This window comes from Bufo gargarizans, chromosome 11 (genome assembly GCF_014858855.1).
Source record: "Bufo gargarizans isolate SCDJY-AF-19 chromosome 11, ASM1485885v1, whole genome shotgun sequence".
NCBI classification, from domain to species: Eukaryota; Metazoa; Chordata; class Amphibia; order Anura; family Bufonidae; genus Bufo; species Bufo gargarizans.
The window spans coordinates 32,435,223-32,459,451 of record NC_058090.1 but is presented as its reverse complement, the minus strand read 5'-3'; the positions used below and the strand labels follow the sequence as shown (position 1 = coordinate 32,459,451).

Below are 24,229 nucleotides of genomic sequence, written 5' to 3'. Positions count from 1 at the left end.
AGTATTATTCCAGTTTTTGGTGCAGATTTTCAATTTATTTTAACAAGTCTATTGGAAAATCCACTACATAAGGCCTCCTGCACACGAACGTGTGCTACCCGTTGCCGTAGTGCGGACCGCATAGGTGGATCCACAATACACGTGCGCCATTCCGTGGGCATTCCGCATCACAAATGCGGACCCATTCACTTCAATGGGTCCACAAATCCGGAGATGCGGAACGGAAGCACTATGGAGTGCTTCCATGGGGTTTCGTCCTGTACTTCCGTTCCGCAAAAAAAGATAGAACATGTCCTATCTTTTTGCGGAACGGGCGGATTGCGGACCCATTAAACTGAGAGGGTCCGCGATCCGCTACGGCTGTCCCACGGTCGGTTGCGGCCCGCAGCACGGCCACGGGGCGCACACGTTCGTGTGCAGGAGGCACCTAACAACTCACATGTTCCGATTTTTTAAATGCACACGGCAGATCAATGTCCCTCGCTTACAAAATACGCTATGGGCACATGATTTTGTGCAAATGTCATACACTTATCTGGTACTGCATTACTCTGCGTTTTTTTTCACCCCAAAAAAATTTAAAAATAAATAATAAAAAAAATCGAGAAAAAAAAAAAAAAAAAAAACTTGAGAAAAACCACATGATCCGCATTGTGCGCAGTTACCCAAAAGGTTTAAATAGCGCCAAAGGATTTCTTGGACACATCTTGCTTTTCTGGACACTTACAGAAGTCCAAGTCGCCTTTAAATGTTTGCAGTTTTTGGGAAGTAGTTGGCTTTTATGTTATCCGCAGGAAAGAGGATAGCGACATCTAACTTCTAATTAAAGAGAGTAAAAATTACACATAACCTCCTCAGAGGGGTTGGGACCATCAGATGCGTTGTGGAGAAGTCAGGTGGATACACAGCTGATAGTCCTACTGAATAGACTGTTAGAATTTGTATTATGGCAAGAAAAAAAGCAGCTAACAGTCTCTTCAGTAGGACTATCAGCTGTGTATCCACCTGACTTCTCCACAACATAACTGATGGTCCCAACCCCATTTATAAGGCAAGAAACCCCACTTATTAAACCTGACAGTGCGACCTGTGAAGTGAAAACCATTTCAGGTGACTACCTGATTACTGTGCAAAGCAGTAATCAAAGCAAACGGTGGCTACTTTGAAGAACCTAGAATATGACATATTTTCAGTTGTTTCACACTTTTTTGTTATGTATATAATTCCACATGTGTTCATTCATAGTTTTGATGCCTTCAGTGTGAATCTACAATTTTCATAGTCATGAAAATAAAGAAAACTCTTTGAATGAGGTGTGTCCAAACTTTTGGTCTGTACTGTATATGGAATCAACTTCTATATAATCCATCTTGATCCAACTTTGTCTTTGAACTAGTAATGTAAACTACTAATATCCATGTTTATACACAGTTAAGTCACATTATTCTAAGCACTAGCTAATATCCAGAGTACCCGCCGTGTGCTGCAGGGACAGAAGATAGATGGGCTGGGAGTGACTTAGTAAGGTCCTGGTAGGTGGCCACAGGTACCTGGAGCCATGCTGACTGCAGTGAATCCCACAGCTGCTGGAGGGTGCGTGTGAGAGGATCTATGGAGACAACACAACGATTTAGCTGGTCCCACAGATGCTCAATTGGGTTCATATCTGGGCAATTAGGGGGCCAGGGTAGTGCTTGGAAGTCTTGGTCATGCCCTTCCAACCAGGGTTGGACATTTCTAGCCATGTCACATTGCTTTGCTGGAAGATCCCATCCGCCTCAGGCATCAGCAAGTATGGGTGTACGTGATCTGCAAGGATGGATTCATACCCAAATCAGATGAGTGCCTTCCACATGGATGAGTGAGTGAGTGAGCCCAGAGAATGCCACAAAAACACACAAAACCTTCCCCAGACCATAACACTGTCCCCACCGTGTGTTCTTACAGCAATGGTTGCTGGGTGTTTGTTCTCCGAGGTTTCTAGCCTGAAATGCCGACGTACATCCGTTCATTGAGGTAGAAAATGTGACTCATCGGAGAAGACAACCCTTTGCCAATCAGTGGAGGTCCAATTCCGATACTGCCACTAAAATTGAAGCCTTCTTCTGCTGATGCAACTTGGTTGGCATAGGTGCAGTGACCATCCGTCTGCTTCAGAGCCCTACAGGCCAGTAGGGTTTGTTGAACTGTTTTAGACACGCGTCTGGTAGCCCCCTGCTTCATCTTGGCGGTGAGCTGCTCCGCTGTACCTTCAGTCCACCCTTGCGCACCTTCATAGCCAATATTCATCTTTCACATCAGTGGCACGTGGTGCTCGGCCGTTTTAATGTCACTTTTTCACAATGGTGCTATTTGCCCACTCACAGTACTCTTTCACCACAAAAACAGTTTCCAAAGTTCAAAAGCCAATAATCATCCCATTTTGCAACTCTGATGAATCGCACCTTTTACCCATGACCGTAGTGAGGGATGTGTGCGGACAGCCCATCATACACCTTATATACCCACCAAGCCAGCTCACCTCAAGTGTTTTGAATATTTAATGTGTTTTTCTCTTGGTTTATGTACATTGCTAAATAAAATTGTGTTTAATGGTATCTTATTCTTGAGGTGCAGTCTTATATGCATGTTCTCTGTTTGATCAGTCTGTTATGGTCATTAGCCTTGAGGTCTGTGATCCAAGTTTCCACACAACATCAACCAGGTGGTGCGTAAACTCTTGCTCTTTCATCGTGTCAGGTTCAGCGAAGTCTTCAGGCTCATGCACACGGTCTGTGTGTCGGCCACTTCTCCTGGGCAGACAGCAGCTCCCCTGACCCAAACTGACTGTATAATAGTAATTCATGAGGTAGTGCGCATGAGCTCTTGTGCTTTCTTCATGTCAGGTCCAGCCAAGTCGTGTTCTTTCTTTGTGGTAGGTCCAGCCAAGTCTTGTTCTTTCTTTGTGGTAGGTCCAGCCAAGTCTTGTTCTTTCTTTGTGGTAGGTCCAGCCAAGTCTTGTTCTTTCTTTGTGGTAGGTCCAGCCAAGTCTTGCTCTTTCTACGTGACAAGTCCATCCAAGTTTTGCTTTTTCATTGTGACCGCTCCTGCAGAGTCTTCTGCTCTTCCTTCGTGTCAGATGAAGGGTTGCTTTTAGTGTTCCGCGAACTTGTGTTTTAAGTTCTGCGTCCAAAGTTCGGGTTTTCGAAGTATCCCGTTATGGATTCTGTTACCACAGACCATTACGGAATTTGGAATCCATAACGGGATTCTTCGATAACCTGAACCCGAACTTTGGACGCAGAACTTAAAACAAAACAAAAGTTCGCTCAACACACAAGTTGCTTTCATTGTGTAAGCCCCAGTCAAGTTTTGCATTTTCATTGTGGCAGGTCCAGCTAAGGGTCCATTCACACGTCCGCAAAATGGGTCTGCATCCGTTCCACAATTTTGCGGAACAGATGCGGACCCATTCATTTTCAATGAGGCCGAAATGTGCTGTCCGCATCCGGACTTGCAAAAAATAAATAAAAAATAGAACATTTCCTATTCTTGTCTGCAATTGCGGACAACAAAAGGCATTTTCTATGAGAGTGCCGGCGATATGTGGTCCGCAAAATACGGAACGCACATTGCCGGTGTCTGTGTCCGCAAAACACATACAGATGTGTAAATGGACCCCAAGTCTTGCTCTTTCTCCGTGTCCATCCAAATTTTGCTCTTTCATCACATATGGTCCAACCAATCTACTTTTGCAACTAGAGAAGGAAAAGCCACCTTGGAGACAAGTGACAAACACATTACAGCACGTAGGTCTGCATTTCAAATGTAATTTTTTATTAAAATATCACACACCTAATGTTGCCAAGGGACAATATTTGACAATTATGGGAGAAGCAAATTTTCCATTACAAGACTCATCATTGTTCATGATCAACATGGTGTCAACAATGCAAAGGGCTAAGACCGCAATAACAGGCTACACTATTTTTTTCTTTATGGGGGCAATCAGATTTTTCTGTCCACTACCAGGAAAAAAAAATGAAAATAAAAGACAATTAAAAATTAAAACAATGCAGAATGGTAGGGGTGAAGGGAGAAACTGGACAGCCTGTGCCCAACCGGAACATAGTATGAAAGCTAAAAATGATCTCACAGGCTCTTCTATTCTCTTAGTCGCCATTGGAAAATTGACTTATCCGATAACATAACTACATGTTCTACCGGAATACAAAACCTACTGAAGCCAGAATTCTGGTATGAAGGGCCTGACCATTTCTCCCTAAATGACAATCTGTCCCCTCTCCTGACAGGTCTGTTAGTAATTACTTGCATTCCCCTTGTAGTAACAATTCTGGAGCATCTATTCTCATCACTCTGTGCTGTGCCGTTCCTTTATTATTTTTGTTGGAAGTTATTAATAAATTAGAAGTTTGAATTTAAAGGGGTTATCCCATCATAATGATCACTGTTAAATCTGTTAATGATTTGACAGTGATCATTTTTGTAAATATACTTTATTAACAAATTCCCACCGATTAGGATAAAATTCACCCCCACTTACCTTATTGTTGTGACTCGGTCTCCCCTGGTTACGACCACCGCTCTTCTCCAAAATCCCGATGGTCGTGCTTGCCCAGAAGACTCCTTCTTTTCTCCCGGCTGGTCCGCTCGCTGTCCTGAATGCGCACGCTGCCGCGCATGCGCGACGGTGACTTCTTCCCGGCCAGAATAGTACAGAGCTGCGTACGCACATGCCGGCTCTGTACTATACTGGGCAGGAATAAGTCACCATTGCGCATGCGCGGCAGCGTGCGCGTTCAGTCCAGCGCGCGGCACGGCCGGGAGAAGACTTCAATCAAGATGAAGCCCACCCCCAGCCAGAATCCAGGAAGTGAACGCGCGGTGGCAGCAGGTAAGTTTAAAAACGCAAAGTGGGATAACCCCTTTAAGGTCCAGATCGGTGTTACCAGTTGGGGGGAGGGGGGGGGGAGTGTTCCTGCACAGTCTGACACTGACTGCACAGTCGGATATTGTCAAATCAGTGCTGAAACACACCCAACTGGTAGCAGCCATCTGGCTCTTCATTGCAAACTGCTAGAGATGCTTTCATAAGGCTACTTTCACACTTGCGTTCAGAGCGGATCCCCATATATAATGCAGACGGTGGATCCGTTCAGAACGGATCCGTCTGCATTATATTGTAAAAAAAATTCTAAGTGCCAAAGTAGCCTCAGACGGATCCGTCCAGACTTTACATTGAAAGTCAATGGGGGACGGATCCATTTGAAAATTGAGCCATAATGTGTCATATTCAAACGGATCCGTCCCCATTGACTTACATTGTAAGTCTGGATGAATCCGTTTGCCTCCGCACGCCTGCTGAGCGGAGGCTGAACGCTGCCAGACTGATGCATTCTGAGCGGATCCGCGTCCACTCAGAATGCATTAGGGCTGGTCGGATCCGTTCGGGGCCGCTTGTGAGCCCCTTCAAACGGAACTCACAAGCGGAGCCCCGAACGCTAGTGTGAAAGTAGCCTAACTAGCAGGAATAATAAAGTAATGGTACAACACAGACTCAGAAGAATAGGGGCTCCAGAATTATTACATGGGGAATGCAAGTAGTCACTACCAGCTGTTGTAAAACTACAACTCCCATAATTCCCGGACATCCTACAGCTATCAGCCTACAGAAGGGCATGGTGGGAGTTGTAGTTTTACAACAGCTGGAGGGCCGCAGGTTGAGCATGCCTGCTCTATGCCATAAACTCTGAGAGTTTCACAACTGCTGTAAAGGTATTCAGCCTGCCAGTTCACTGGATCCAGCCTGACCGGATACTTCCGTTCACCTCCACAGCCCATTGACCAGAATGGTATCCGGCCGAAAACCTGGCATTCATGCCGAAAATCGGTAGAATACCATTATAGTCAATGGAGTCTGGTGGTGCATGGCCCTATCCGGCTAAGCTGGATACGGTGAACTCCTGCAGGCTGTTCCTCTGATAGAACAGCCTGCCAGATACCTTTACTGCATAGTCAGCCTTAGTCACCTAATGCACTTTCGCATGCAACTAACTTTACCAATTTCAAAAATGAAACTAGTCTAGACTGAATCCATGTTACATTAGAGCATATATCTGAGGATAGAGTTTGCCATGTGTCCAGTGTACTAAGACAAACACACAGTCCCAGAAGTGGGACCTGAAGAATTAGCAGACCAGTTCAGCACAGAATCTGTAGCTTCCAGCAGGATTGTGGACACTGTCCCAATAAACGGACAATTAGCCATAATGTGGAGTATGTTTATAAGAAAAAATAAAATAAAAGTTCTCTCTAAACATCTACACTTGCATGTTATACAGAACATATTGCTTTTTGGTATGGTAGAAATTAGATCTTGTTTAACGCTCATCTTGCCTTTATAGACCCATATATATCATAGGTCCTGTGTTAAAACGGGACCTCAAAGATGGGTTGATGGGTTACCCGACCCCAGAGCGGTTGTCCTCGAGTTACCTCTATAGAGGCTCAAATAAAAAGTGAACAAATTGCATTTTACCTTTGAACAACGCCAATATGGCAGCAAAACGGTCTACTTTTTCTTTCAAAGACATTATAGACTAAGCCATACATTAGGTGCATGTATACATTTTCACTTTACAGCAGATTCTTCAGAAATAACAGCGATATATACAAGGTAACATAGATCACAATATCTTCCTTTTCTGACCTTAAAGAATAATCTTATACAATGTGCGATCTGATAATCCGGAACGTTACAGGTGACAAATCGGGAAGGTAAAACAGTAACAGGTCACTCCCAGCAAAAAGTGAGAAGCCTGCTCTTCACTTGACTTCGGTCTGTTCCCTACTCTAGAAGCGGTAGTTGCCTACTGGTCTGCATTTTGGAGATCTGCAAGTCTGCCTATGAGGTGCCTGGTTCCTTCAAGTGAATGAACACCTCATATCATAATGCGTTGATTAATTTCTTAATATATCTTAACAGTGGCTAGAGGCTGAGGTTCAACTCTCCTGTGTAGACATAGATTCAAAATATAACAGGATTGCTTCCTGCAGCTGCCACTAGAGGACACTTACTGCGTTATTATGGAGTTCAATGAATAGACAGTATGCAGGAAGCTCTTAAGCTCCCTCTAGTGGTGGCTGCAGGAAGACAAATCTTGCTTCACAGAACTACTGGAGACTCACGTCATCACTACATGCTTATGTTTTCAAGGCAGACTGACATGAGGAATTCAGAGATATCCAAAACACAGAACCAAAAGATAAGCAAAAACTTTTTCTTTCCCAAAGGGGAAGAAAGGGTGAGTGATTTTTTTCTTTTCCAATTTTAGCCTAGAGTTGATACAAAAGAATAAGACTCAAAAGGAGAATTCTGGGATTTTTATATTTATGCCCTGGCCTCAGGATAGGCTTCATGCGTCGTGCAGTGGACAGATTCGCTTCAATCATAGCAGCGCTGCAGTCACCAGCTCCGTGGACAGAGTTGTGTAGTTCTGCTGCCTATTTCCAGAGCTGGAGCTATTACCGAACAGCTGATCGGCCGGGGTGCAAGGTGTCTGCCCCCCCCCCCCCCGATCTGATACCGATGGCCTATCTTGACAACAGGACATGAATATAAGAATCTCAGAAAATCCCTTTACAGTTTGTACAAATAAGAAAACAGTACAATTGTGAACATTGCCCAAAATTACACAAAGCATCATGTTCTAACTATGACTATAGTAAAAGAAATTTGAAGCCTATTGGTCATAGAATTATCATGTCTCAGCTAAACTTATATGTCAAAGGGGTTGGCTGCTGGAAAGAGCACCTTAAAGGGCCGTGCAGGAGTCAGAAGCAACACGAATGCTGGGGAGCCAGGTAGGGCCAACCTCTGTGAGGGGCCCAGGCATATGGGGAGGCATTTTAGGGATTGGATAACTAATGCAGTTATTAGATCATTAACGTATGTCCTCTGATAAGTGACATCTACTGATTTAGCACAGTTTGCTCCAGGACTGCAGGCCGCACCAACGTAGCTGTTAATAAACGGGCACAAGACCAGAGGCGTTCCACTACGGCCTCCATTGAATAAATCTGGACAGTGCAACAGCAAACTAGAGCAAGTGCCCGGCAAATATTATTGTTGTATTTTATTTTACTCCATGGCTTAAAGTGCTGTTTTCAGCACATCGGAGAAAAAAAATATTAAGTGGCCAACCCCTTTAACTATCTCCATAGACACATTACTTCATTAAAAGCCCTCGACTATATAACATTATGCAAGTATTAACAAAATATATTTATGTACATATGGAGAAGACTTTGGTGCCCTGAATCTCTTGCCATGTGAATATCGAGGGAAGAGTTAATCAGTTCAAAAACATGGCCCACCACACCGGGCAGCAAACTAATTCCATCAACAGGGGATGGTCAGTACTCACCGTCCCCTAACGGAAACCTGAGTGACCAATCCAAATAAGGTAATTTTTTTATATATTTTAATGGATATTTTCAGTTACATCATTGAACCGAGCACATGACAAGCTTAGAATTTGCGAAGAAAGATTCCATTGGGAGCTGGTCTACTGCTGATCTAACACATGGTGGAGAAGGCAATGATTCTGCAGACTGGACCATCAGAGCAGAATCCTTGATGTTCTTCCAAGTCATTGAACCTATTAGGAGTGAATGCCCAAGAGTCCAGCATCATGAGTCCTGTAGATAACCAATAGACCAGCATCACAAGACTTGTGGATGCCCAACAGACAGGCATCACGAGTCAGGTGGGTGCCCAACAGACAGGCATCAAGAGCCAGGTGGGTGCCCAACAGACAGGCATCAAGAGCCAGGGGGGTGCCCAACAGACAGGCATCAAGAGTCCTCTTGAGGCCAGAATACTATATTTTTTTCCTTTAATATGGTGCAAGACTAACATTCTCAAGATCAGGACTAAAACTGTTTGTCCTGTGCTCGGTTCAATGAAACGAACACCTCAAGACATTACATACCCGACTGTGAACCCTGATCAAGACTGGATAAAATGCGGCCACCACAATTTCACTTTATGTGCAAATAAAAACCCTAAAGACGACCATAGACCATAAGGGGAAGGCAACACGGTCACGTTTCCTAATGCAGTTTTGGAAGCCAAAACCAGGAGTGAATCATAAAAAAAAAAAGAGAGACTGTAGAAAGGACAGAGACAACTTCTCTTTTTGGAATTCACTCCTGGTTTTGGCTTCCGGAACTGCATCAGAAAATTTTACAGCGTGGCCGTCCGCTTAGTACAATATTTCCAAGTATCTAGAGTATGGCGGACACTGACACGGCTGGTTGTTAACACACAGAAAGACAGGACTGGCCGTGTTCATGTTTCTCAGCTGATCTCCTAATGTTTTTTCTCTGGGATGAACAATGTTGGGCAGCACCATACAGAAAAATAAAAAAATAATACCCGTCATGTTAAACACATATGGTAAAGTGGTTGTATGAGCTTATGAAGGAACTAGAAGGTCTCCTTTTCCAGAAACCGCACCACTCTTGAATATGTGTAATTCGTAGTACTGCAGATCAGTCACATTCAGCAAAATTGGCCCACTGACGGCGGTAGTGCAGTTTTTGGAGGAGAAGAGACCACCTCTTCCATAGTGGTGAGTACAAGTAGCAGTTTATCACTGACAAACCAGTTTTAAAGGGGCTTTCTGGCCAGTAAAGATTTGGGAAAAAAAAAGTGGGTTAGGGTGATGCTCCCTTTCCGACAATTCTGGGATTCCCTGCCGGTATTATGTGACACTTAAGTCAATCACTAACCAGTGACTGGCTGCAGCGGTCACACGTCCCCGTGGACAGGAAGTAGAGACTGGCAGGGGGACAGCAGAAGCACTGATCAGAACGGTACTCAGCATGCAGAGCCTTTTCAAAAAAATAATTTTTACTGACCTGACAACCCCTTTGAAGAGGACCTGTCACCTCTCCTAATATTCCTCTTTTAGTAACTAATTCTATTCCACATGACATGACAATTCTGAGGCATCTATTCTTATGACACTACATTGTACCAATTATTTCTGCTAGAATTAATTCAAAAAAAGGCCAACAATGCATTACCAATTAGGGGTGTACCCCTGCACAGTCTGGCACTGACTGGATAGAATCAGAATGCGCAGGGACACCCCCCCCACCTCCCAAATGGTAATACCCATTTGTACCTTTAGCAGGAATAATAGAGGAACAGCACAGCAAAGATGCTGCAGAATTGTTATTACATAGGGAAGTAGTTGCTAAAACAGACTTGTCAGAAGAGGGGACAGGTTAATTCAGCAAGATCTACCTAGTATAGGTAGATACAAGACACTGCGCTGCTAGCCATGGGCCCCTGGATGATGTCAGAATGCAGATCAGTCCTCTGCCGCTAAATATTCACACTTTTAACACTAAATACATTTATTTCCTGCCAAAATACTCCGCTTTTGGTTGGTTCCTAGCGCAACGGGCGGCCAACACTCTTCACTTGGTTTTAAACAATTTGGTCACAATGCACCTTTGATATAAAAGCATTTTATCTTTATTAATACTCAGGACAATAGGAATTTCCAGAATTTCTTTTTCCATTTTTTTTTGTTGTTTTTTTTGTTTTTTTTCAGTAGCATTTGAAGAACCACTTTCGATGGTGAACACAGTAGTTGAAATGAGCATCCAAGTTCAGAATGCAGACTGATGTTGCAGGCAAAATTTAAAAAAAATAATAAATCCCTTCCCGACAGGGGGCTGGCACTGTGACGTACAGATCTAATGTCCAGAAGAATACCGCAACATGACCTTTTTCTCTCTCTCTTTCTTCTCGTGAGCGTGTTTCCTAGAGGGTTACAGCCTCTATTGCTGGAATACTTGAATAAAACACATTTACTAAAAAATAAGGCAAATGACTTCCAAAGAGCTCGAAAACGGATCTGTCTGTGAATACAATCGGTACCACTCCAACAACACCTTGTCCTGTTTTCACCGTTTAGTGTTTTTTTTAGTTTTTTTTATATATATCTTTATTTCAAAATGGTCCAATAAAATTTGTAGGATAATAATGGCTAAAATATATATATATATATATATTTATATAGGATTCTAAAACAGCCCTGTGTTGTGTGTTGCAGTGGGTGCGGCGGGTACAAACCTAATACTGATTGGGTCTTACACGGTTGTCAGGGTTTCATATATAGAGGGTGCAAGCTCAATGGTAACGTAGGGCGCAGGTTGCACTGACAGTGAGAACAGGCTCCAGAGCTCTGGGTCAGATTTTGACTATTGCGCATGCATTACAGAGCCGTGGCCTGCAACTCCCAGCATTCTACAACAGCTGGAGAGCCGCAGGATGACGCACAAAACGCTCTAAGGTAGTACTATTACAAAGCTCCAACATCCGGCCGCGGACAGCTTAAGGCTGGGGGTTGTAGTCTAACAACGGCTCAAATCGTTAAAATAAGCACAAGAGCTTTTACAGGTTTTATTTAAATTTTTACTAAACTAGCTCTGGAACCTTTTTTTTTTTTTTTTGACTACTGGTTATACATTAGAGTGTGCAATCTGCGCCTCTTCAGGTGTTGTGAAACTACAACCCCCAGCAGAGGTGCTGCAGGCTTCACATCACTGCTCTAATGCGTACAGAATAGTCAAAAGAAGCAGAAGAGCTTTTACAGATTATTTTTAATTTTTTTTGTAAAAAGCTCTAGAGCAGTTTTTTTTCCCATTGGTTATACATTACGTTGTGTGCAATCTGCGACTTTCACTGTTGTGAAACTACAACCCCCAGCATTTTACAGCAGATGTGCTGCAGGCTTCTTATCGCTGCCATAATGCATACAGGATAGTGTGTGTGTGTGTATATATATATATATTATTACACATATACACACACTTAATTTTTTTTGGGGGGGGGGGAACCTCTGCTGCTCATTCGGGCTAATGTATATGCATTAGGGCATGGGCATGCAACCTCTTTGTGTAATGCCACGAGCTGGAGGATGTCACGGCTCTAATGCATGCCCAATAGTTTAAAAAAATAAATAAATTAGGTATATTACACACCAGTTCACAAAACCGTTGCTGCGAGGGAAACAGTTCTGCTAAGACATTGAGCTCTAGAAAAAAAAATTAAAATTACGAAGGAAAAAGAAATAACAGTTACAGAAAGGGGAAATGGTATCCAGAGGAGGAGGAGGAGGGTGTTCTGCAAACTCAGAATTTTCCTCTTTTTTTTTAATATTTTTTTTTTTAACATTTTTAACTATATAAATAGATTTATACAGTTTAGCAGAAAGAGAAGCTGAATTGAATAAGGGGCGCCTGGATCCGAAACACTGCGATACTCTGCCCAACGATAAATATCAAGTGCCTGACAAAACTGGAGGAGGGGGGGGGGGGTTGACACTGTCAAATTTTCATCAAGATCCGAGAAGATGTAAAGAAAAATGATTATGTTTGCAAAGTTCTGAGAAGTTCATCTAGTGTCCAAACTTTGGATTAAAGTCCATAGAATTTTTTTTGTTTTGCTTTTTTTTTTTGCCTTTTTTTCTCTTAGACAGTTATATACAGTGCTGTTGTAATAAGGAAACAAATGTTATCTACTGTAAAGTTGCACGATACAGAAAACTGCTGCTCCATCTTCTACTACATACATGTGACTCCACAGGATAAGGATGAAATCATTGCCTTTTGTTAAGTCGGGATAATGCCGTCGCTCCTAAGACCTCTCTTAAGTTCAAGGTCCTCTAATTTTTTCCATAGTTCTTCGCGTTCCTTTTCTTTCTTCTTCTCACTAAGCAAACAGATGGAAAGGATGGAATCATTTAAAAGGGGCAGTGAACATAGAAAACACCAGAAAAAAAACAACAACCCAGAAATTTCACACTTTTCTGAGGAAAAACAGACATCACCCCTTTCCTTCTACAATACTGTCTGGTGGCTGCTAAAGGTGCCTCCACCACGGCTCTTCTGCAATAGGAGACAAGACGGTTAAAGGGGTTTCCCAGTGGTAAGTATTTATTTATTGGACGAGCTTTGTGGCCGCTTCCTTGACTTGGTCTTGGTGCAGCTCAGACCTATTCAAGTCAATGGGCCTGGGCTGCAGTACCAAGCAGAGGTGGTACACAATTTTCAGAGTTGTGCTTGGTATGCTGTGAAGGGCACCATGGCCTCTTCAGACAGCTAACTGACGAGGGTGCCGGGAGTTGGACCTCCATCAAGGTAATGTTGATTGTTGATGACCAATCCTGGAAGATAAGCCATCAATATTTAAATTCTCAGAAAACTCCTTTAAAGGGGTTTTATATTGATGACCTTCTATGAGGACAGGTCATCAGTATCTAATGGGCCGGGAGTCAGACCTGTGCCTATCAGCTGTGTGAAGAGGCTGCGGCACTCCGCTAAAACGCCGTGGCCGCCTCGTGGCTTACCAAGCACAGTACTGTCCATTGTATAGTGGCCGTGCTTCTTCTCGCAACTCAACCCCATTCACTTGGACGGGACTGAGCTGCGTCTTGGCCATGCGACTGATGAACGCGACATCACTGGCCTAGGAAGTGCCGGGAGTCAGACCCTCACTGTTCACATACTGATGAACTATTCTAAGGCTAGGTCATCAGTATAAAACACTCGGAAAACCCCTTTAAGCATAATCGTAGTCCCCCTTAAGGAGTTATCCGTTTCAGAGTTCCCCTTTAAACAGAATCCGGGCATGGCAACAGGAGAGGCGTCCCGTTTCGAAGAGGACCTGTCACCTCTCCTGACGTGTCTAAGTACTTGTCATTTTTCTTGAAACCATTATTGAGCAGTTCTGATATGAATCCCTTTGTTATTCCTCCTAGAAATGTATTTCTACGAATCCTCAGTTAACTCTATAATCCATTAACTACGATTGGCATGGACTATGGAACGGTGCATACGACTCGCCTGGATCATGTCACATACAATTACTACACGTCTGCTGTTTTCCAGGAATGTCATCCTGTGGTATTGAGAAATGTTCTCGGCTCCGGACAGTGGGGCATTGTTCTGCTACTTGTGACACTGTCTTATATATTCACGGATGTAACACAGTTATCAATTGTCTGATGTTGGTTTGGCAGAACACCGCTTCTGTCCCATCAGATTAGGCCAAGCTCCGTTTCTCCGCATGTTTCTCATCACGTACACAGCCTTCCAGGCATTAACCGCTATTAAAGGAGTTCTCCGTGAGTTAATATCGATGGCCTATCCTCAGGAGGGGTCATCAATATTGTATTGATGGCTGGCAGACTCTCGGCTGATAGAGGCCACGGCCCCAGGGTTTGCACTGTGGCCTTTGACGTCACGTCCATCAGTTACATGGCCTTTGTGCCGCTCGGTCCTATTCAAATGAACGAGCCTGGGCTGCAATACCAAGCACAGCCACTGAATAAGGTACGGTGCTGTGCGTGGTATACTACAAAGAGGCCGCAAAATCCAGACGCTTCATATGGTTGATCTGCGGGGTATAGGGAGCCGCACCACTGATCAGATACCCATGCCCTATCCTGAAAAAGGAATATTCCTACCTCATAAAGCAGGGGTGCATAACCCCATCCTCCTGGACAGAAACCCAGCTGATCGTGAGATCAGCTGTTTCTGCCCGCAGCGCCGCGTGACGGATGATTACAGCTCCTGCCTCTGCACTGTAGCAGGACAGGTCCCCAGCTGTCAGTGACCGCACGAGACCCGAGGAGAAGGCAGAAGCAGTGTACCAGCGCTTCTAGCTTCTCCTCACACAGGTGAGTGCTATGCAGGGTGGCCCCGGCTTGGGGGCAGAGGAGCGAAGAGCTGCAGGTTCAGGAGACTCTGATCAGCTCTGCCTGTGTACAATGCCCCCACCGCAGGCTGGTTTCCCCTGTAACTGGGGCTCCTTTGGATGCCCCAGTTACAGTGGAAATAGTGTGCAAAACAAGTCTGTGTCTCCAAAGGTCTGTGGAAAAAATATATTAAAAACTAAGTTACAAAAATATAATAAATGACAAATAAAAAAAAAAAATATATATAAAAAATATGATGTGGCAAAAAAAATAAAAAAAATAACGCTAAATAAAAAAAAGGAGGAGTGTTCACTGCCCCCTAGCAGTCTTTTTATGATCCCTTGGGGGACATATTATGTGGCAAAAATATATATATAAAAAATAAAATAGATAATTTAAAATAAAAAAAATTTTAAGATAAAATATAAAAAGTAGAGTGTTCATTGTCTCCCAAGTCTTTTTATGACCTCGGGCAAGATATTATGTGGCAAAAATATATTTAAAAAGTAATAAACCAATTATAAAAAAGTGAATACAATAAAATATTAAAATAAAAATAATAAATAAAAAGGAAAGAGTGAAAAATTTACAAAAAGTGTCAGTGTCCCCCAAAGGTCTTTTAATGACCTCTTGGGGGATATATTTAAAATGTATTTTAAAAAAATATTTAAAATAATAAAATACATTAAAAAATTTAAATAAAAACCCACACCAACCAAAACCATTCACATGAATCTATACATATTATATAACAAAACAACCGACATAAAATAGGTAACTAATTATAATAACTAATTTATTTTGGTGTCAGTTTGCATATTTAAAGAATAAAGGAGCTATAGTTAAAAAAAAAAATATTTAAATGTTTTGTACAGTTTCCCCCAAATTTAACTAAAAAATAAATCATAAAGGCCCTATGTGTCAAGTGAAAAATTGTTGCAAAAATTATTTTGGCAGTCTCAACACAAAAAAGTTACAACCGTTCGAACCACCACGTGCACTAAATCACAAAAAAAGCGTCTTTTCAGGCCTGATTTTTTAATTGTTAACCAACAAGCTCTTTGCCCACTAGTAAGGGAAAGTGCTCACTGGTTATTGCATGGCGCCTGTAACTGGCAGGAGGTGGTAATAACCAGGGTGCGCCATCCTCTGCAGGGAAGGAAATCACCGATTTATGAACCAGTTCCTGCAGCACGGCCCCTGAAACAGAAGATTCGGTGCTTACCTGCTTCATGCCGCCCTGGCTCCCTCTGCCTCCATCTTCTGGTTCCTGCACGTTTACACCTGTCAGTGCATGGCCATGGTCACATGCACCTCGCCAGTCAATGACGGACTTCAGCAGTGACATGCTGCTTGTGGCCACATCACCGCTGAAGCCAGTGGTTGGCTGGAGAGGCGCTTGTGACCTTGGCCATGTACTGCCAAGTAAAAACAGTGCCGGGAGCAGGTAAGTATAACTCTTCGGTTTTAGGGGCCAGGCTGCAAAAACTTGTTAAAAATTAATTTTTACTGGGAAATCCCATTAAGCCAGGGCCGGATTGGCCATTGACGTCACAGGAAAATTTCCCTGTGGGCTGATACCCAGGGGGCCGTCTGGGCCCTCCTCACGGCCAGCCGGCGGAAGTTTTTGGGGGTGTATTTTGTGCTTCTGGCAGTATTTTTGATGGCCTATGGTATTTGGCGGTGTTGGGGCAGTACAATGTGCCACAATATGGTACTGCTGGCCCTGACTTCCATCAATTTGTACCAGACTACAAAACGGGGCCACTTTAAGTTCCCAGTCCGCCCCTGCTTTAAGCCCTTAGGACACTGCAAGATATTCGAGAGGGACGCTCATTCAGGATCACTGGCCTGTATAATCGTGCCGCATGTCTCTGTGTAATCAGGGATGTGCTACTGATAGTCAATGTAACTAAATGAAGGAGGAACGACTGATTGCGATCATTCCTCCCCAGTCACTTTACATTGGCCTGCGTACATTGCGGCCCCTTGAAATAGAGCGATGTGACAATGCGGCCATCAGACCAAAAAAGGTTGTGCACCCCTGTCATAAAGCAATGAGTACATCACTAGGATATGCCATCGCTTCAGGGTGGGTGAGGGTCCGACCTCTAGGGCCCACATGGATACAGAGAACGACGTGAAGCAAAGTTGCTTCCTGAACAGCGGCGCCCAGGTGAGCTAGTGGTGCAGAACATCAGTACCGCTCCATTCAAATGAATGAGGCCGACTGCAGTTCCCTGCGCGTCCAGGTGACGCTGGAGCCGCTGTGTAGAAAAAGAAAAAACACTGGAGATGTCGCAGCGCAAACTATTAGTATTTTGTAGGGATCCCAGAGGTTGGAAGCCCGACCGATTATAAAATGATGCCATCACTTTAAGACGGCAATACATAGGATGTGAAAACTAATGAACTTATTCAAGACATTACCTCATCCCTACCTACAGGGGGCATCACAACCAGAGGCAGAGAATGGAAAAAGCAAAGGCCAGATACACCTAATGTGTTAAAGAATACTAAAACAATCTAGTAAATGAAGAAAACCCACCACTAGGGGGCGCAGACGCACTGAAAAGAATAGCAGCAGATGATCTGTACTAATGTAAAGTGTCCCCCCGGCCGAGTCCCAGGGGCTAATGCATTACTTAACAGCATCACCTACAATTCCCTCATACGGCTGAGGGTTTTCATGCAGCTTTTTGCAGGAGTCAGGAGCACGGGCACATGGGGCGGAATTTCTGCACTGTAAATTGTGAATCCGTGGTGGCTACCCGCGGCATAAACCCACATCTTACGCTTTTAAAATCTAAATGACATTACTCCGCAGCTATTTTTATTTTTTTGGCAGCGTGTGGATGAGATTTCTTTAAACCTCATACACTTTGCTCCTACTGTAAAATTTGGCAGATTAACGTTGTGTGTGTGAATGTACCCTACCCGACTGAGCAGGCAATTAGCGGGAAGAAACCGTTCTTTCCCGACAATTGCCTGCTTGTCAGTCATGTATTAAAAAATTCCAAAACACAGCAATCTGAACAGTATTGTACCAGTGAAACTTTCCAGGTGCGTCGGGCCCTTGGCTGCTGGTTACTGGCCAGCCTGCACTCATGGCACACTACAAGCTATATACAGGCCACGCGCTTCCGAATCCCAGTTATCAGGTTATCCCCAGGAGATTACCATTAGACCCGTGATAGGGGCCTGACTGCTGGGATCATCCCTAGATATGAATGAAGCCGCAGTATGCGCCATATCGCTTTATTCATCCATAGTACAGCGCTCCGCTGTTTTATGAAGCAGTAGTGCACATTGCTCAACCTGCCTTGCGTGATGGAAGGAGGTCCCAGCAGACGGACCCCCACCAATCTAATAGTTATCCCCTATCCTGTGGAAACTTGATATAACCGGAATACTGTTTTCAGCTTTCAAGGGGTTTTTACGGCAAGTGCCCGCAGCCTGCCTGCTGTAACCAAAGATTAATGACCTGTGCCAATCAGTGCCCGTCCTCTAAGCTGCCGCCATCTTCTGGTCCCCGCACTGTGTGATTGGCTGCACTGGTGCATGTGACCGTGTCCTGGCACTGCCAGAGGAAAACAGTGCGTGGACCACAAGATGGAAGCAGAGAGGTATGAATCTTTATTTTAAAGCCAATGCCTGCAGCCTGCCTGCTGAAACTAAACAGTTATTATAACCAATAAACCCCTTTAAAAAGTTTTTTCAAGATTTTGTTTTACTGATGACCTATCCTCAGGATAGGTCATCAGTATCTGATCGCAGGGGGTCAGACACCCAGGACCCCTGCCGATAAGGTATTTTGAGAAGGCACCAGGACTCCTGTGACAGCAGAGACCTTCTGGCAGCTCACCAAACACAGCGCCGTGCATTGTATAGCGGCGGTGCTTGGTACCGCAGCTCGGTCCCATTCACTTCTATGGGGCTGAGCTGCTCTTAGGCCACGTAACGGATCAATGTGTAGTCACTGGCCTAGGGAAAGCCGAGAAAAGGCCGCTGCATTCACAGGAGCGCTGCCGTCTTCTCAAACAGCTAATCTGCGGGGGCTCTCAATAATAAAAAAATAATAATATCTCAGAAAACCCCTTTAAGTCAGAAAATAAAAAGTCAATGGAAAGTACAGACAAACAAAACTTTGCACAAACACATTTTGCAGGGTAAAGTAGAGATTAATATGGCCATATATTAGGGTCTGTATAACAGTTGCAAAAAACTTGACCCCGAGTGATCCTTAGAATTTATTTAGGGTCCAGGTATCGTAGCTGAAATACAGACCCCATAACCTGTCCATTGTATGTCCGTCTGAAGTTAACCTTATAGGGTATTACTGGGGTTCTCATGCAGCTAAAAAGGTATTACAGCCAAAAGAGAATATTACTTAAAGGGAACCTGTCACCGGGATTTGGGGTATAGAGCTGAGGACATGGGTTGCTAGATGGCCGCTAGCACATCCGCAATACCCAGTCCCCATAGCTCTGTGTGCTTTTATTGTGTAAAAAAAAACTATTTAATACATATGCAAATTAACCTGAGATGAGTCCTGTATGTGAGATGAGCCAGGGACAGGACTCATCTCAGGTTAATTTGCATATGTATCAAATAGTTTTTTTACACAATAAAAGCACACAGAGCTATGGGGACTGGGTATTGCGGATGTGCTAGCGGCCATCTAGCAACCCATGGCCTCAGCTCTATACACAAAATCCCGGTGACAGGTTCCCTTTAAAGGGGTTGTCCCATGAAGAGAACCTCTGTCCATATGCCCTATTACAGCATATAGACATCAGTCAGTGGAAAGAAGCACTTTGTACAGGTGGCTCCCATTCTGACACACTTGAGACGTCTTAGGCCTCCTGCACAAGAATGGGTGCACCCCATGGCCGTCCGTGGGGCAGCCACAGCGGATCGCGGACCCATTCCGGCCGTTCCGCAAAAAGATAGAACACGTCCTATCTTTTTGCGAAACGGAAGTACAGGACGAAACCCCACAGAAGCACTTCGTAGTGCTTCCGTAGGGTTCCGTTCCACATCTCCGGATTTGCGGACCTATTGAAGTGAATGGGTCCGCATCCGTGATGCAGAATGCACACGGAACCGTGCCCGGGTATTGCAGATCCCCAAATGTGGTCCGCAATACGGCAACGGGACACCTACGGTCGTGTGCAGGAGGCCTTAGTTCTACGCTCCTAATTTACTGCATGCCCAAAAATTACAAGTTTTATCATCATGACCAGTTAAAACTGAGACTAGGAGAGGAAATTCAAACAAACACATTTAAAGGGGTTGTCTTAGTTCAGCCAATAGCATGTATCATGTTGAGAAAGTTAATACATGGCCCTTACTAATGTATTGCGACTGTCCATATTGCCTCCTTTGCTGGCTGGGTTCATTTTTCCATCACATTATACACTGCTGGTTTTCAGGTGTTACAGCCACTGCTGTAACCACGAGGTGACTGGGATGGGAGCTGCTGCGCATTAGTCCATATGTCAGCTCCCACGGTCCCAGCCACCAGAGAGGCCAGAGCTTTTTCCTATTGTGTGCAAGCACGACCACCACTGCTGGATTGGAGGGTGGTCATAATCATGGAAACGAACTGTGTATAATGTGATGGAAAAATTAATCCAGCCAGCAAAGGAGGCAATATGGACAATCACAATACATTAGTAAGTGCCTTGTACTAACTTTCTCTACATGATAAATGCCAGCTGCTGAAGGGAGAGAACCCCTTTAAGGCTCTGATCCCACTGACACTTTTCTCCACTTCAATGGGATTTTGGTGTTTTAACACAGCAAGAAAAGCATATTTCATATTCTTCACTTCATTGCGCTATCCTTGCCATCAAAAATACCAGAACCCTGAAGGAATTCTGATCGACCCCGTTATGTGAACGGGATCCATCAGGGTTTGCCGATTGGTTTAAATATGGATCTGGCATGCCTGCATCGACTATGTCGAGAACAGGGGCCATGACGCCAGTGCAAACAGAGCCCAATACAGAAGGAATAAAAATAAAAAGTCAAGTCAATGCAGCAGAGAAAACCGGCATGAGCTTTCCGTGCTGCAGACAAGAAGAAGCTATAAAAAGTTACCGCTGGCGATCTGACTTGTAAGTGGCTGTCAGTTCATCAAACAAGGTGCTGTTCATCTCCATGAAGGCTTTTAACACGTTGTAGACGAGAGCGACGATCGCCCTGGTGGGGAAACAAGTTGGCGATTGTGAGAAGACACGTCTGTAAATATTAGCTTTAGATACAGTGGCTACAGGGGGCTCATAGACCGGTATTTTACTAGGAGGTGTATTCTGGTAATTTGAAGTGGGGGGGGTACTACTGCTGGGATCTTCAACGATCACAGGAATGGGTTCCCCAACCACACAGTGCTCCCCAAAATGAACAGAGTGGCAGGTCAAACACGAGGCAATTCATCTCTATGGGACCTGGAAATACCAGAGCGCTGCACTTGGCTCTTGCAGTCTCAAGCAAATGGATGGAGTGGCAGTGTGCATGCTGGGCTAGTCAAACTGTTTATTTCGGGGGGCCCCTGTGGGGTACGGGGTGCCTGTACTCATGATCAATAGAGGTTCAAGCAGTTGGATGCTCAACGATCTCATAGTAAACCCATATCCTGTGGGCAGGGAATGGCTTCTAATAAGAGTCCATTCACACGTCCGCAAATGGGTCCGCATCCGTTCCACAATATCGGGAACGGGTGCGGATCCATTCATTCTCTATGGGGCCGGAAGAGATGCGGAGAGCACTCTACATCTGCATTTCCGGAGCGCGGGACCGAACTTCCGCAAAAAAAAAATATAACATGTCCTATTCTTGTCCGCAATTGCGGACAAGAATAGGCAGTTCTATGGGGGTGCCGGCTGGGGTGTACAATAAGGACGTGTGAATGGACCCTTACTGGAATACCTTCAACGGTTTTCCCATGGGATAGAGACATTGTAAACTATCTGACAGTTACGACCCCCTCTGCATATACCCTGTAGTCGCAGTGACTTGCAGGTGACAATGAGTTGGTGTGAATTCCTAGCCGTACTGTAGTCTAACATTACACACAGGACAACCAGTGGAAAAACTAAATGTGGTAAAAAAAATAATTGGGTAAAATTCCACTTACGGATTCCAGTGTTCTTTAGAAATCCTGTACAGGCTTGCAAACATGATGGGAAGGATGACATTTGAGTTCTCTTCTATTAAACTCATGATATATTCATTGTTCCAATAGTATAACGCTCGTTCCGCCACCTTCAAAACGAGAAAGAGAGGCCATGTTAAAAGCGGAATAGTGATCGCACGTGCCAAAAAAAGACAGACATTCTCTGATCAATAAGCCGTCTAGGACTTGTAATACCTCTACCATTAGTTACAGGACCACGAGTCTCAGGAGAATGAAGGAGGTGAGATGCGGCCTCCAGAAATACACCAAATACCCTGTGACTTGCAATCTCCTTTCATTAACTATCATTTTGTAGGTTTATATAAAAGAAAATGTTGGCACCAGATAAAGGTTATTCTATGGAAATCCAATGACAACGCCTCCAATTCCAATGAGAAGCATTCTCAAATCCTAAAGTAACTGCTCCCCCTTGTGGCTTAAAAGTGTAAAACCTTGTGTCAATGAAATAACGCGGACATACAGTGTATACAGTACAACATTCCTTTAATCTGGCAACGGGAGATGATGGACATCGGATCATCAGATCAATCTTCTGGGCTAATGCAATTCCACATTAGGTGTCCAGGTCTGAACTGAAGTCGAGTGCTGGATTATCAGATGCTGCATTAACCCCTTTGTGACACACGTTTTTCCTAATGCCGGGATGTGTGTATGGAGTGAGGGTTCAGCCTAATCTATTTGCGGCGGTTGTCGGCTGTGTTATACCGCTGACAACCACCTACAGTGACCAGGATTTGAGTAAGTCCGAAACAAGTAATTTAACCCCTCAGGTGCCATGATCACTAATACCCGAGCGGCTCCTGCAAGCCATCATGGGGTGCAGAGGAGTAGCCTACTAACGCTGGGTTCACACCTGAGCGTTCGCGATGGAGCGCTCTGTATGCGCGATTGTACGGGCGTTTGCAATCGCGCATACAGAGACAAGCGAACGCCCATTGTCGCGCGCTCCCAAAAGTCTATGTACAGGAACGCGCGACAAGACGCCCCAAACAAGCTCATGTACTTCTTGGGGCTTTGGGCGTTTTACAGCGCGATCATACGCGCTGTAAAACGCCCAGGTGAGAACCATGCCGATAGGGAAGCATTGGTTTCTCCTTGTTGAGCGTTTTACAGCGCGTAGGAACGCGCTGTAAAACGCTCTGGTCTGAACGCAGCCTTAAGGTCCCAAGGCCTGCCACCTTACTGCTCCTATTACACCCTGCCTCTGGCAGGACTTAACAGGATGCTGGTAAAACCACTACACACTGCAATACAAAAGTATTGCAGAGTATTGTACAAATTCTAACTCCTCTAAAGAAGACAAAAAAATTTAGTTAGTTAAACCAAAGTCTATAAAAAAAAAAAAATATATGAAAAAAAAAAAGCAATTCATGGTTTTTTAGTAAAAAAAAAAAAAGTAGGAATACAAAATTTTATACTGCCGTAATCGTACTGATCCCAAAAATACGATTCTCATGTAATTTTTACACACAACACAAACAAACCCTAAAAACAAAAAAGGAATTGTGTTGGCTTTCTCCGTTTCATTCCACAAATAATTTTATTAAAAGGGGTCGTCCGAGTGTTTATTACTGAAGATGCATCCTCAGGATAGGTCATCAGTAGGTGATCGGTGGGGGTCTGATGCTCAGCTGTCTGAAGGGGCCGCGCACCTTACCAAGCACAGCGCCATCCATTGGATAGCGGCTGTACTTCGACATAAATGGGACTGAGTTGGGCCAAGGCCATGCAATAAATGAATGTGCCGTCACTGGCTTAGGAAGAGGATGCAGTCCTCTTTAAACATCTGACTGGCGGGGTGCCAGGGGGATCAGATACTGGTAACCTATCCTGAGGATAGGCTATCAGCATTAAACACTCGAACAACTCCTTTAAATGGTGCCACAACAAGTTATCCTGCAAAAAAGAAGCCCCGATACGGCTATGTTGAAATAAGTTATGGCTCTTTGAGGCAGTGGCGGCTTCTGACGATACACGCACCGTGCACTGGCAGCGGCCCAGCCATCCTCCACCCCCAGCATTATTTCCATGCTACACGACAAGTGATAATTATTAGCTGTCATCCCGCCACAATGCAATACAGCAGAAAGCTAGAAAGAAATGACTGGGGGGACCTGACGGCTGTCACTGTGTCCTTACAGGAACGAGCGCCATTTATTGCAGGTCAAATTCTATAAGATCAACTAACCACAAAGAAAAAAACTTGGTGATCACCTTATGATCAAGGAACCCCTCTAACAAGGGGCGG

The 24,229-nt window shown here is 44.3% G+C and overlaps 1 protein-coding gene across 3 annotated transcripts in view; it reads right to left on the bottom strand.

Moving 5' to 3' along the window:
* Window positions 1–5,694: 5,694 nt before the first annotated feature.
* Window positions 5,695–24,229, bottom strand: part of PPP2R5E (protein phosphatase 2 regulatory subunit B'epsilon) — a 64,374-nt gene continuing 45,839 nt past the window's right edge. Inside the window, exons 12-15 of one of the 3 annotated variants that reach the window (XM_044272811.1) lie at window positions 21,922–22,049; window positions 20,886–20,987; window positions 12,654–12,793; window positions 5,695–12,572 (exon numbers count right to left, since the gene is read on the bottom strand). In XM_044272811.1, coding sequence (XP_044128746.1) covers window positions 12,694–12,793; window positions 20,886–20,987; window positions 21,922–22,049 — 330 coding nt within the window. In that variant the 3' untranslated portion in view covers window positions 5,695–12,572; window positions 12,654–12,693. Of the gene's footprint in view, window positions 12,794–20,885; window positions 20,988–21,921; window positions 22,050–24,229 lie in introns of all 3 variants that reach the window. The other 2 variants (XM_044272810.1, XM_044272812.1) reach the window with 2 other exon arrangements.